This window comes from Micropterus salmoides, unplaced genomic scaffold (genome assembly GCF_014851395.1).
Source record: "Micropterus salmoides isolate LMB-PRFRI ecotype aquatic unplaced genomic scaffold, ASM1485139v1 Ms_hic_scaffold_10, whole genome shotgun sequence".
Classification (NCBI taxonomy): domain Eukaryota; kingdom Metazoa; phylum Chordata; class Actinopteri; order Centrarchiformes; family Centrarchidae; genus Micropterus; species Micropterus salmoides.
The window spans coordinates 20,363,973-20,378,737 of record NW_024040041.1 but is presented as its reverse complement, the minus strand read 5'-3'; the positions used below and the strand labels follow the sequence as shown (position 1 = coordinate 20,378,737).

Below are 14,765 nucleotides of genomic sequence, written 5' to 3'. Positions count from 1 at the left end.
CTATATTTCTTTCTCTATAGACTTGCCTCCTGGATACACCTACCCTGGTATTGCCATGGGCTACAGGAGCGGGCCCTCCCCCCAGGATGTTCGACTGGCTGAGCCAGCCGACCTGGAAGCTGTCCAAGTGGAGCCTGCTGAGCATGCTCCCCGGTCTCTCTCCAGCCTGGGGGAGGAGCTTGACTGCCAAGCGGTGGTCAGGCCTCTCTCAGAGCCACTCCCACCGGTGGAAGTGGAGCAGGAAGAGGAGGAAAGAGTGGCTGAGAGAGTTCTGGAACAGAGGGACGAGGTAGAGGTAGCAACGGTGACAGCAGTCAACTATGTGCCTGGAGAGAAGGATGTGGAGGAGCAGGGAACCGCTGAGGAAGAGGTCCTGGTTTGCCCCCCTGCTGAGAGCCCAGTGTGTGAGGCTGCTTCCTGTCCAGTACCCCTTTCAACAGAGGAGCCTGAAAGGCCAGAAGTTGTCATCACCTTGGAAGAGGAAGAGGATGATGAGGCGGTGGGTGAGGAGAGCCAGGTGGAGCTTGGTCAAAAGGTCAACATGCCTGGAGAGCAGGAGCCAGAGCTGCCCACCATCATCGAGCTTGACCCTGCTTCCCCCGCAGACCCTGAGTTGCAGTCCCTGGCCCTTGAGGGTGCAAAGGACAGCGAGCAGCACCACAAGAAAGAGATGGCCTCTGATGACACCCCAGTGGGTTTTGTATGTCTTTCCACTGTCCCAGCTTCTGCCACTAGCCCAAGCCAGGCAACTGTTCCCGTGCCCCACAAACCTCTTGTGCCCTGCTACTGGAGTCTGGAGCTGCTGATTGCTGCTGCCTTCTGCACAGATGTACCTCCGTTCCCCTTGTTCCCTCTTAGCACCCCATCAGTTGCCCCGTCCAAGCCCAACCCCCACCATGGTATGGAGCTTCTGAGTGAACTGGCAGATCTGGAGCTGCAACAGCAAAAGCGCACCTGTGGGAAAAGCCAGGGTGAGGGACAATGGGTCTTCCATTACTCATAAACATTAACATGAACACAGAAACACACTCCTATCAGCAGAATGCACTTCTCTCTCGTAGTTTACCCTCCTTCTCCTCTGCATCCACTGAGACAAACTCCCACTCCCCCCTCCGGCCTAGCCTCTGTCGCTCTGTGTTCCCTCCCAGATACTCCTCTCTTCCTGCTGGTCTCAGGAGCCTCTGGTGGATTCTAACATGTCCCCAGAGAAACTGTCTGCTTGCCGTTCCTCTTCTTTGGTGTGTTAAAGGCACTTTTATTTTCTAAAAGGCTGTTCTAACGATGCAGAGGCCTCAGGAGAGGGAGAAGAAGCAAGCGGACAGGGCTGAACTACTAGTGTACAGCTCCCTCTCTCTTTCCCTTCCAGATTTCCTTAGGGATCTGTCTCTCCATCTCTCCACCCTGCCACTGTTTGATCCACACGTGTGCACAAGTACACACACAACCAGACACGCATTAAAAACACAAAAAAAATACACACAAAAACACAACTGCAAATACACACACACTTTCACAAAAAGGAAAAAAAGACACACACCAATTGGCTTCTTTCTCTCCACACACAACATGTTACTCAAAGTTAGTGTGTAATCACAAAAGCAGTCGATGTTTTCAGCACCCTGGAGCATTGCCTGGCTAATTAGACCCCATTGTTTTAAAGTGCCTTTAAAAGCTTCCTAGCTTTTCAAAGCGCCATGTGTTTTTTTATTCATGCAAAAGGATGTTTTGTGTTTACCACAGCATCCTAATGCATCTAACTGCTCCCAAAAGAGGGTTCTATAAAGAGGGTACCATCTACTGATTCAGTGTCACTGATGTTGTCTTTGTGATGAGATACTGTTGACAGCTCAGGGAAGTGGCACATGTCGAGTCACAACAATATTTTTTACCATAACAAGTACTAAAACAAGTGAGAAAAGTCACTGTTCTTTTCTTCATATGTAAAGACATAAGACAGTGCTACTTTGTAAACAAAATTTCATGTTTTTCAGTCTCTGTGGCAAGGCTGCAACCCCTTTAGCTCAGTCCATTGATAGCAAATAGTTAAGTCAGTGCCACAGGCAGAGAGGGCTATATAGGAAGAGCTTTGCCCAGATGGCCACTCACATAGCAGCATCTGGTGAGTCCACATTGATATGACCTCTGAAACTACATGCTGCTGCTTCCTCATACTCGCTTAATGTGCTCAATTTCTCTCATTTTCTTTGTTCCTCACCATTTATTTGCTATATAACAGGATTACTCTTGAAATAATAAGCCACATGTGCAAGTTTTGATGCTGAATGTGCACATGTAATGCCCACGTGCACAAACACTCGCTATCTTTCTTCTTTTACTTTAACATGAGGTTCTTTTGACATTTGTTTCAGGAAACAAGCTTACAATTTCCGTGTCAAAAGTCAAGCATGCATTGACACAATGTTAACCAAATCAATGTGTTTTCCTTCGTAACAGAGGAGGAGTTGCTTATGTTTGACCTCCAGAGCCTTGCTACCCTGGCCACAGCCCGTGCACTGGAGATTGACTCTCCGGAAAGCAGCAGTACAGGTTCAGGGCGACATTTCCCAGCCCGCAGGATCCTCAATTTACGTAGAAAATGCAGCTGGACACCTCGCAATGAACCAGTAAGACTGCAACTACAGTTTGCCCATGTTAATGCAAAGATTCTATAGGGTTTTTCATTTAAGTAAACAAATAGATAACCAAGTAAAGAATGTGTTTTACTTTCAATTTTTAAGGTTGTTTTTTTAATGTTAAAAATAACCAACAACGATGCATACCTTAGGTGTGCCCAGCCAAGGGTGCCATGGAAACAATGGACGGTCCTGAGCTTGCAATGCGTGTGAAGTTGGCTGAGCTACAGCGTCGCTACAAAGAAAAACAAAAGGAGCTGGCTAAACTTCAGAGGAAGCATGATCATCAGTGAGTATGACCAAATCCTCCTTTTCCTTAAAAGGGGTTTTTTGAAGCGGGGTTGTATGAGGTACTCCGTAGTCAGTTTTTGGAGCTAAGAAACGTACTGCTGTGGATGGGGGCCGCTTTACTTTGCTGTTGTACAACCGTTTCCGATGGGAAACTGAATCCATTATATCACTCTATTCAGAGCTACCAAACTCCTTTGACAAAACCAGTAATTTTACCTCACAGAACACAAGAGTTGCTGTTTGACCGCATTTCTTAGCTTCCGTGCCAGTACTCCTGTCTGCATCTCCAAACTGGAGGCATGCTGACCGCCATCTAGTGTCGGTAATACCTGACTATGGACAAGTACATGATACAACCCCAAAAGATCTGAACTTAAGTAATAAAACCTTAAACACATTTGATTCTAGATTTCAACTGGATTCCTTTCTATATTCTTCACTGCTACAACCTTTTGAGTTTAGATATGTGTAGTATCTCAGAGCTCCTCTCTATCTGCTTGTGTGTTTACATCTGCGTGTGTAAGCAGGAAGGAGGAAACACCGCGCAGCCCAGCACGACGAGGACCGGGGCGGCCAAGGAAGCGGAAACCCACCCTCACCACAGGTCCAGTGTCCTCATCTGAAAGCCATAGAAAAGTCAAGTGAGTGCTACCTCTGCTGACTGACTATAGTCCAATCTTGCCCGACAAACCCCTCCATATCACTGGCATACAGGGACCGCCTCTCAGTGGCATAAACAGGAAATGGGAGAACACATCTCAACCATTCAAGGAAGTCCACTTGAACCCTTTCTAATCTATTCAACACCGTAATTGTATAACAGCATATTCAGTGTCAGTTGTGTGTCTGGTTATACAGAATATGTAAATATGCTTGATATGTATATGTACTACACATAAACAAAAAGATGCTCATATGTCTCATTAGGCTTCAAACCGGATAATTGTAAACCTCAGTGGCATTACTGTAGTGCATTGTTGAGCTTAGATATGCTGGGTTCGGGGGGAGCTGGCTAGGGGGATGACAGGCAGAGGATGTAATTAGAGTACTGTGAATTCTCCTGTAATCTGTCCCAGCAGCAGGAATGTGACACACCACTGCCATTACAGCCCCACAGGATCACCAGGGGTCCAAAGGATAACATGATGGTCAGACAGTCCAGGCACTCAGAGATAAGCTGACATTTAGAGCCCTCATACAATGTCTGTGTGCGTATGAGGGGAAAAAAACAATTACAGGAACACAGTGAGCAGAACAGCAGAAAAATAAAGAGGGAGACAGAGATAAAGACATTGGAAGATATTCAAGAATCAAGGACCCTACTTTTTCCCAAAATATGTTGATGGCATTTTAAAAAGTGCAAGTGTCAGCTTTTGTCAAAACACAGGTACCATTGCAGTTTAATGGTGGGGACCAATAAACCAAGAGGGTCATGGGTCTAAAGGTTTGCTGTCAGGCTTCAATTAGCCTTGTCATCAGGGTTTGGAAAGGCTGAGAGCACTAAATGTCACCTTGCAGGGTTCTCTCGCTCTCCATCTTCTCCCTTATTTTCTCACCGTGACTTCTGGGCAGCGGCCCACAGCGTTCCCTACTGCCCCTCTGCGATGTCACCTCCACTCTGCTTCCACCCATGTACCACTGCCCCCTCGCCAGGCCAGTTCTGATTGGAGTGGGGACGCTGATGCTGGGTGACAATGACACCCAAATGAAAGGGTAACGGGTCAGGGCCCTGCAGCAAAGTGCAGTGTCAGAAAGGTGGGGGCCGACATGGCGCTGGTGGTGTGTTCTGCAGGCCACAGTACTCTCTATTGCTTTAAAATCTGAGCCACAGCTCAGGTATAGTTTTCTTCAAGGCAGCCAGTGTGTACGCCCTTTTCTGCAGATGTGGGTGTACAATGCAGCGGAGAATGACACCTCTGAACGAGGAACAGGCAGACTGGGGACTGATTAGTCCCATGTTTTGTTACATGGCAGGGTTATGTAAAAGCATGTACTACACCTGCCACTCATGACACTACAAGATGCCTGGGTGCTATGATGGAGGGCAGTGGGTCAGAGGGTAATAGCTCAGCCTTTTAGTATCTTCTTCTTTACCTTATTTAGCTTGAACTGCTGGAGGTGTGTGGGGCTGTGTTAGAGTGAATGATAAATTCAAGCCTCCCTGCCTGTGCATTCTATGCATCTGTGCAATTAGTTATGGATGCAGCTGTGTGCTTATGAGCATTTATGCAGGCATTGTTTGTTTTTGTGCATGCCACTGTTATTCCTGTGGGTAGAGCATTGGGGTCCTTTGTAATGCTGCTTTGATTGGGGGGGAAGGCTGGAGAGAACTACTGCTCGCCAGCAAACCCTGCTAATCAATTCTGTTTAATTAGTCACTGTACACTCAGCACCGCCAGCCCCCCACAGAGGGGAGGGACTCTGTCATATTGTGTTTGTCAGCAGCGGAAGGCAAGCCGTGGCGGGATCTGCCTCAGAGGGACAACTCACACTTCACTGCCACCTCTGTCAGTCTCCTGTCAGTCAGTGGGGCAGACAGTCCCACTGACCGACAATCGCCTCCATTCTTTTCATGTTCTGTTACAGATGTATGCTGACACACTCTGATTATGAGATTTACACACAATCGAGGCCTGCATACAAACTCTGTTCACTGTGATGTGTTCCATACAGACTACACATAAACAATGAAGCACACACACATTTGATTCCAAACAGTGTATAGAGCAGAAAACACTGAACTAACATGAAGTGTTGAAGACACTTTATTTATCTACTTCACATTTAAACCCTGCTTACTCTGTAAATGTGACCGATTTCCTAGGCTGTACGCACACTGGGAAAGGGGAAGTTAATCTTTTGTTTGAGCATTGCCTGGCTCACGTCGGTGTGGTCTATGGGCAGGCTTCCAGAGGGAAATTCAAGGGCATTTGGAGTGGTTGGCCTGTGATGGTACTCAGTGTAGGGGAAACAGTGTCTCACAGTGATATAAAAATACAACTGGAGAGCTGTGATATTCGCTGAGAACAATAGAGCTGCATACAAATGCAATGCCTTCCAACCATTTACTGTATCTTTCAAAGCTATGCAGTGCTTCACAGGCTGCAAAAACACAGACACAGATAAAGCGTTAAGGCTTCTTATGCCACACTGCCCTCAAACAATCCCAGGTTCCTTGTTAGATCCCCCCCAAAAAATGCTTGGTTCAGACACTGGGCTCTCCATGTCCTTTTTTGTCATTCTGTTCATCAGACAGAGAAAGGAGACTTATTAGATCCCACAAAGAGGTGACTCAACTCTGTTTTCCCCTGTGATGTCCTACCCCCTTCTTTTTCTTTCAAACCACTGCCATTCTCCTCTAATGAATGCCTTTCCCTTGTTTTGACTGGCAGGTCGATGGGGGCGGGGCTTGCCCTATCGCCTGAGGACCTAGGAGGGGGCGGGGACAGCCAGAGAAGGAAGAAGAGGCTGTCCAGTCGTGGCTTTGAGCAACTCAGCAGCACACAGGTCAGGGTCCCCTTGTCCTCCTTCCTTTTGTCCTCTATGCAACTAGAAATGAAAGAGGCCACTCTTTGTTTCTTTGCATTCGAAATATTCCTTTGTTGCACGCTACTTCTAATTAGGTGCTACCCTCAGGAGTCAAATCCTCTCCTCTCCATATTAATATATTTTTCATTGGGGCTTCTACTATTCCTTTTTCTTCTCTGTGTGTGAGAAAACTAGACCCCTCTTCCTCTGATGCTCTGATGCTTTTGCGGCTGCTGTGACCGGGAGTTTAACTGGCTCACTCTCTCATCTCTCTGTTGCAGCAGATAAAAGCACAGGGCTGCAGAAAAAGCAGTCTTCACAGCATGCTCAGCTCCAAGCTGGCCGGCGATGTGAGTCAGCTCAAACAGAAGGCCCAGGGTAAAAAGAATCTCTCAGGAACAGGCTCTAGGGACAAGGAGGTTTCGCCCTGCAACTCCAACCCGAAGCATAGACACAGAAGCCAGGGCACAAGCAAAGCTGAGTCCAGACGAGAGTCTGGGGGACAAAGTGACACAGGTAGATAATGACAACCACATTGTTGATTGAACCTCCTGCTGTTTTGTTTTAATAAGCACAGTGCTGTGTCAGTTGAATTCAATAATTCGTAACACGAATTTAAGCTGTGGTTTTGCAAACTTTCTCAGCAGCCAGTGCGGACAGTGGCCCCCAAGACAGCTGGACTGGAGTAGTGCGCCGTGGACATAAAAAGGGATCCGCTACCCCGATACAGGGTTCCTCCCGTCTGAAACAGCCCAGAGCGAGGGTCCTCCGTACCCAGAGACAGGAGGCAATGGAGGAGGGAGAGAGCTCCCCTGCAGAGAGCGACTCCTCTGATCAAGGTGAGGCAGTGAATACTGAGATCTGGTTATGAGACATATATAGTGATAGATAATGAAACTGGCCACAGCAACCCAGTATGGCTCAGTGTTAAACATCTTCTCACAGCAAGAAAGAACTGGGGCCTCATTTATAAAATTTCGCGTGGGATTCACATCAAAAGGTTGCGTATTGACGAAACACAGAAAGTTCTTATGCACAAATATTCATCAGCTGTATTCTGAAAGATCTACTTAAATAATGTTATCATTTTATATAAGTTCTGTTTTTAAAAGCAAGGCCTCACATCCACACACTGACGCAATGCCTGGGGATAGGGCAACAACATGTGATAATATATGAAACTATGCACTGGTATTTGCTCAACTGAGGCATCGAAAACAGAATCACTTTAAACGTAATTTGTCCTACTGTTCAGCTTCTTTATGAGAATAAATTTCCTAGCATGCAAGTATTAATTACAGATCAAATTAAATATGATTCCTGATAAAACTCTACATATTTTAGGTGTTCTTTTGCAAAAACAGATATCTCCTTTCGTGTTTATTATCCTAAATCATGGTTATTTTTATGTGCACTCCAGGGAGTATCAAACAGGATAAGATATCTCGTTCACAAAAAAATCTTTATTCCACACTTCAGGGAATATCAAACGGGTGCTTGTTTATTTATTTAAGAATGGCTTTTATCTGTTTTTGCAAATTAACTGATATTATTAATACTCAGAGGTAATAGTTTGATTTATTTACCACAATGGTATGCATTTCAAACAGTGTCATCCTTCTGCCATCTGAGTTGCAGTTTCTCATTTCTCCAGTTTTTTTGCGTACAAGGGTAAGGTTTACCAAGGAGGGACTGCGCATTCTCCTGTCAAGTTTGTTTTCATAAATACCAAAGTTTGCTGAAAAAGTTGCGTACACCTTCTTCTGTGCATACACTACAAGTGTATGAGTGTTATCTGTATGATGGAACAGCCATGTGTCAAGGGTGTTTTTGGTTGATGAAAAGACTTTATAAACATTAACTGTACACAGCAATAAAATTCTACAGAAAACAACAATGGGCTGCAGTGAATGATGCATCTTTGACCGGTTTCAAGTAAACAATAAAGAAACACCTGCTGTCATTGGACCAGAGTATCACTAACACATTAGTTATTCACTTGAGATGTGCTATGCCAATTTAAGTCCAGTGTGTCTTATTGTAATTTGTAAATAATTAAAAAAGCAATCAGCATTGAGAAAATAGTTATTAATAAATATCTTGTAATTGGTGTGCATGGACATTCAACACCTCAGTGATTGTGACTGAGCCTTGTTGGCTGTTCTGGGCTGAAAGTGCATCCACAGCGGTGGACGCTTGCCTGTGAGAGGCTTTGACTGCCCTGGAGACCAGCAGACTGGGTCAAAGAGCTGCTTGAGAAGTGCAGTGACAAACACACACACACACACACACACACACACACACACACCCTCGTACTTCTATAGTTGTGAGGACCGTCATTGATATAATGCGTTCCCTGGACCCTTACCCTAATGTCCTCACTCTGTTGTTTATAATCTTGTTACGGTCCTCACTATATAGGAAGTACAAGTATACACAGACACACACTCCTTTGCACACTAGCGCTGTTGCATGTGAGTTCACACCAGGAAATACCACAGAGACAAAGCACTTCATACATCATTTTTGTGAACAGTTAAACTCTTAAATGCTAATGAAGTGCCTGTGAAATGGAGAGTAAGCTAAATAACTTCACTGGTCAGTGATGACTTTAAAAGATAGATTTGAAAAGCCACTTACGTTCATAAAATCTACCCAATAGTAGCATTTCTGTACTGTATTTTTTGCTACCTTCATTAGAAGATGAAGAAGAGGAAGGCAGCTATGATACAGATGAAGGTCAGGACTACAGAGCCCAACCCCCCAGAGACGTCACTTCTAGCTCCTCCGTGACAGGTCCGAGTCCCTCATCTGTTGTAAAACTGGAAGCCAATCAGAAAGCCAGGAACAAAAAACAGAGACAGGAGCTTTACGGTAAGACTATCCTTTGAAACTGATTCATAAGTCAACAAAGCTGCTCCACATCTTCATGGGAAGCATCTGTTTTGTGTTTCTCCTCCTGGCTTGTTAGCTTGGTCTAAATCTGTTTCTCTAATTGAACTGCACAGGCTTCCAGAGTCTGTCTGGAGCAGAAGGCGAAGTCAAAGTAAGGAAGAAGCCCCCCTGTAGGCTGGGCCTGGCCACTGCAGTGAAAAACCACCACGATGATCTCCGGCCTGAAGGGGTGAGAAGGCCATGTGTACCCAGGTCTAAGGAGCCTCGTTGGGGCAGCCTTGGGACCAGAGGCAACCGCTACCGGAGGAGCATGGGACTGGCTACCTTCCCGACCACCAGTGAAAGGCTAAAAAGGGCGACCCGCAAGAGCACTATGTTGAGAGGAGCAATCAATAAGGTTATCAGAAAGTATTTTTATAGAAATGTTGATATACTTAATTAGAAAAAATGGAATACTCCAACATTGCTTACATTTTCTAGGATAAGAAAATTGTACTAATAGCAATGAAAAAAAACTACAAAAATGAATAGTATAGTCTAAAGGCTCTAGCTCATTGTACATTTCAAAGTCACTTTGGGCCATCATAGCCTCCTAGAAATGTCAGATGATCCACCCCCTCACCACCTCCAAGCATAGAAGCAGCCACACACAAAAGGTACCTCTTAACTGATATGTCACACCCGCACTACTTATTTTGTCCATCCTCATGTTGATTTTAACAGCGGAGAAGTTGCTGGTCAGTTGGGGGACCATCTTCACAGAGTGAGGAGGGCAGCAGGGGACGAAGGACCAAGGACCAACAGGTACCAGTCACAGTGAATTCAAACAGCACTTACTTCTAACTCAGGAAACCAGGTGCATGCAAACTGCCAAACAGAATCCAATTCTGCAAAAAATGCTGGCCTTCATACATTCTATTAACAATTCTGGTGATGTCTTACTGTCCTACATTTCTCACCCTGAGGACTGTTACTGTAGAACTATTAAAATTACTTAGCACATTAAACATAGCCCAACCTCCTGCTGAGCAATCGGAGGAAAGGATGGGAGAGGAGATGTGGAAAGAGGGGTGGCTCACACCTTCTGCTGTGACAAAGTGAATAAATGTTAGAGTAAAAGGGCTACTGATAGGAGATGATACAGGCACTGTGAAGTGCCCTGCAGTTAACTGCTACTTTGAGTGGCATGTTAAAAATTTATTCTATCACACTTAATATCTCCAATTTTATTTTTGTATCCATCACTGCATGCATTTATTCTTCTGTCCGTCCCTTCTATTATTTTCCACAGCCAACGGGACGAGCAGTAAGTCGGCTGCTGGAGAGCTTTGCCGCTGATGAGGGCTTTCAGATGGATGGCAGCAGCTTCTCAGAGGAAGAGGAGGACAGCGGCCATTTATGCAACAACAAAAGCCATGAAGGTAGGGGAAAACACTGGATATCTTGCAACAGTAAAAGTATGAGATGGTTAAATAAGTGACGTTGAAATATTAATTGGGATGTTTGCTTTTCCATATGCAGCTCCTAACTGTGTCCTTACCAAAGAACTCTTAACTGATGGTCTGAAGGTGCTGATCTCCAAGGAGGATGAGCTTCTATATGCTGCCAGGGTCCACACTCTGGAGCTACCAGACATGTAAGTACACATGCAGTGGTTCAAGTGATCAGTCATGGAGTTTCTGAATATACATATAGATAAGGCGATACTACATTTTTACAAAGGTCATGTAAATACTTTCATAAATACCTTCAGATTATTTTATTCATCAAGGAAATTGTTAAAGTTGAAATCGAAGTAAGGACAATACAATTATCAGACTGGGATTACTTTCAAATAACATGTTTACACCTTTATTGTCAGTTTACACTCTACACATGTGCTAAAATGGAGAAAACTTTGTGCAAATTGGCATTTCTATGTAGAAGCTGATAAGCTGTGAAAGCTAGGAAATAAAATTAATGAATTTTCCCAAAAGCTAACACATCCTTCTAGACATGAAGCCATCACAAAAAAAAACATGCAAACAAGATATTGTGTAAAGAGGAATTTTCCATGAGAGGTCTAGAAGTTATCACCAATACCCAAACGTGTGCCTCTTTTTTAATCTCTCTTCACATCTTTCTTTCTTTCTTACATTACAAACCCCACATCATTTCATACCTAGCTCTGAGTTTCATAATGGCTCCTCTGGCTCAGGCAGCAAAAATATGCTATAACAACAGGAGAGTGGGAGTAACATGTGACATGGGAGCCAAGCAAGCATAATACAAGCATCTGAAAATAGGCTAATTTTTTTCTTTCTGCTGTGCTTTTTCTCTAGCTTTAACATTGTCATCGATGGTGAAAGAGGAAACCGCCCAAGAATCTATTCATTGGAGCAACTGTTACAGGAAGCTGTAAGTTCACCCCGCTGCACTAAAACACTCTTTGTTACAAGAAATACCATCACTTGTTTGGTCTTCTGGGTCACTCAACACTATTTCTCTTAAACATCCTTGTCACACTCTATGCATTACTCCACTGCCTTCCAGCCTTTCTGTTATCCCTTGACTGTCCCTCAGGGTCACTGAAACCATCTTAACCTCTTACATGAATATGAACATATAGGAGGCAGGATTTTTGGGTTTATGTGTGTTAGTGTGTGTGAGCGTCGGTGAATGTCCGTTAAACCCAGCTGTGTGTGTGTGGAATAATCTCACTAACACCTGGATTCATTCATGTTTTCAAACTTTAAATGGGAGAGCTTTACACATCCCTACTGCTGCCAAAGTAACACATTTGTTTAAAGGTTCAGAGTGACAAAGACACAATGGTGTTTTAAGGGAAACTAGCTAATGATGACCTGTGATCCAAAGTGTGGTGCCATCCAGCTATTATAAGACGTATTGTATATCTATTTATCTATATCTAAATAGTTCACTCCTTTAATTTTTTCACTGCATCTGGGGTCGTTGAGATTTTTTTTTTTACCTGGACCACAAGATTGTTTGGATTCTCGCTCAGTTTGATGTTAAGACAATTACAGCTTACCTAAGTCATCCATGTAATAAGACATAATTATATATTGTAGAAATCACAGCACATTCTTGGCTGGTATACATTTGGTTTTAGATAGGATGTGCTTCCTGGTATGCTTCGCATCTAGAAATGGAGTTTCACTATTTACTGCAGCAGGGGACCTTTGTCACATATTTTTACTGAGAGGATGCTGGTCTCTATGCCCTAATAACAGCTGGGTCACCCAAAGTAAAGCCATCATACCCACATATTCTCCAACTGTGGAAATAAGTCTTCACTATTGCCAAACAGAGCACAGGACGTTGTGTTTGCACACAATAGACTGAGCACAGATAAGGACCCTGAAAGAGTAGAGCAGAGTTTAACTGGCAGGATTGTGCCTTGGATTCATGTATTTTGCAGTCATTCTAATAGGGGAAAGGAGAAGCTGCTTAGAGGGCACAATAACTGTACTGGGACTTCATAGAAAATGGTTTTGAAATCATATTTCATCTAGCATTAGAATGATAAAGTAGTGATGTGTAAAAATCTTATTGTGATGTCGAAACTATTTACAAAAATTTTAGACTAGACGTAATTGAAGAATGAACATTTTGGTTATGTTGTATCGCATGTATGGAAGTGAGCTTCTTTTTGATAAAGTTGACTGCCATAAATTTTGACTTATGAGGAATTACTAGCTGTAAATGTAATGTTTTCAATTAAAGCAGGATAAGATATTCAGTTTGAAACCCCGTTTTTTCACCTCTAGAGAAACATATGTTTAAAGTTAACTGAGATAAATACATCACAGATGCATAGGATTCAATTACACTTCTTCAAGTGAACTTACTTTTGAAGTACTTTTGTACAGTATTAGGTTTTCTGTTTGTTTAGACGGTAAACCAAGAACACTAATAAAATAAGTCCCACGTTATTAGTTTTTTATATCTCCCTGTTGGCCAAGAGTTACCATTGCATTTCACTGTCCACACAAGATCAGTGATCATCAGGTGGCTGCAGCTCTACAGTGGAAGCTCTTGCCCCTCACACATAGATCCATTTACTATCTGACCGCTTGTCTCCTCTCTCAACGTCAGCTCGCTCATCAGTGTTAGTTTTCCTACAAAGCCTTGTCATGGTGCAGTTTTAAAATTTTCAGCTCTACACCAAGCGCTTTTGGCAACTTTAGTCTTATCTAAACACTCACCAGATAGCAGCTGGTTCTAATTATGTAATACTTCCGCCTGCTTGTCTTTAAATTAGTACAAAAGCTGTTTATTTTACTCTGACACCAATACCCCGATTTTCACCGTGCTCCTTCTCCCTCCCCCATGCACACATACACACCCACATCCACACCTCATCAGTCAAAGAGTCCCTCGCCATGGCAACAGTAAATGAAAGCAACCTGAAAGAGCCCCCAGTGAGCGGCGGATGCTGGGGCTGCCTGCATTGTTGGAGGGAGGATCTGGCAACCTGCAATCACAAGCCCTCTATTCAGGCCCTCTTTAGTATTACTCAGCAAGTCAGGATTTACTGCATCATGGCTTCCGTTCTATTCAGCCCTGACTGGCACATTGGCACGAGATAAGTGCCGCTTGGAAACGTGACACAGTGGCTGCCCATGCACAATGCTCCATGGCTCTCACACTGTTTGTATGTGTGTGTGTGTGTGTGTGTGTGTGTGTGTGTATGCATGCATGTCTTTGTGCGTGCAGCATGTAATGAATCTTAATTATCTTTTTGTCTGGCCTTCAGGTCCTGGATATACGGCCAGAGTCAGAGACTATGCTCAGTGAAGGAACCAGGGTGTGCGCTTACTGGAGCGAACGTTCACGCTGCTTATACCCAGGCTACGTTCGCAGAGGTGAGACATCAACTGTTTTCCTGTGTCCTCTGTATCTTCAATTATACATTTAAATTATATGTATTGTATATACAATCACTTTTTTGCATTTGTACATTTTCCTGCAAACCTGAGGAAGTACATTTCTGTCTCTTGCAGGTGGTTCATCTGATGAAAGGAAGCAAGGAGGAGTCATGGTAGAGTTTGATGATGGGGACCGAGGGAAGATTTCTCTCCCAAACATCCGCCTGCTGCCTCCAGGATACCAGATTCACTGTGGGTGTCTCCTCTCCCTGTAACTGGAAATTTTACCTTTCATGTTGCAGTGTATTGTCTACCTGTTCGTAAATGCTAATAATCTTATACCCCTTGTCCTTTAGGTGGGGAGTCATCTCCTGTCCTTGTGGTACCCAGAGGGACAACAGGAAAGAGAAGTTCTAGTCTGGAGCAGGCCCCCATTAGTGACAGACCCTCTGACAGACTCAACACTAACAATACTATAATCAACAGCCAAACTCTAACTGTTCACAAAAGAAGACCAGGTAAGAATTAACCCCTAAAACTCTTTTTT

At 44.1% G+C, this 14,765-nt stretch overlaps 1 protein-coding gene and 1 long non-coding RNA gene across 11 annotated transcripts in view; one reads left to right on the top strand and one right to left on the bottom strand.

Moving 5' to 3' along the window:
• Positions 1-14,765, top strand: part of LOC119890301 (BAH and coiled-coil domain-containing protein 1) — a 64,336-nt gene that overhangs the window by 44,956 nt on the left and 4,615 nt on the right. For 6 of the 10 annotated variants that reach the window (XM_038701579.1, XM_038701525.1, XM_038701561.1 and 3 more), the window contains 16 exons: positions 21-971; positions 2,455-2,624; positions 2,786-2,922; positions 3,452-3,565; positions 6,317-6,431; positions 6,734-6,968; positions 7,097-7,291; positions 9,153-9,326; positions 9,461-9,744; positions 10,071-10,151; positions 10,639-10,768; positions 10,869-10,983; positions 11,669-11,744; positions 14,107-14,215; positions 14,354-14,470; positions 14,575-14,736. In XM_038701579.1, the coding sequence (XP_038557507.1) occupies positions 21-971; positions 2,455-2,624; positions 2,786-2,922; positions 3,452-3,565; positions 6,317-6,431; positions 6,734-6,968; positions 7,097-7,291; positions 9,153-9,326; positions 9,461-9,744; positions 10,071-10,151; positions 10,639-10,768; positions 10,869-10,983; positions 11,669-11,744; positions 14,107-14,215; positions 14,354-14,470; positions 14,575-14,736 (3,165 nt within the window). The remainder of the gene's footprint in view (positions 1-20; positions 972-2,454; positions 2,625-2,785; positions 2,923-3,451; positions 3,566-6,316; positions 6,432-6,733; positions 6,969-7,096; positions 7,292-9,152; positions 9,327-9,460; positions 9,745-10,070; positions 10,152-10,638; positions 10,769-10,868; positions 10,984-11,668; positions 11,745-14,106; positions 14,216-14,353; positions 14,471-14,574; positions 14,737-14,765) is intronic. The other 4 variants (XM_038701542.1, XM_038701570.1, XM_038701509.1 and 1 more) reach the window with 2 other exon arrangements.
• Positions 891-14,765, bottom strand: part of LOC119890361 — a 51,396-nt gene continuing 37,521 nt past the window's right edge. Inside the window, exon 3 of the long non-coding RNA XR_005442228.1 lies at positions 891-954. This is a non-coding gene — a long non-coding RNA (uncharacterized LOC119890361). The remainder of the gene's footprint in view (positions 955-14,765) is intronic.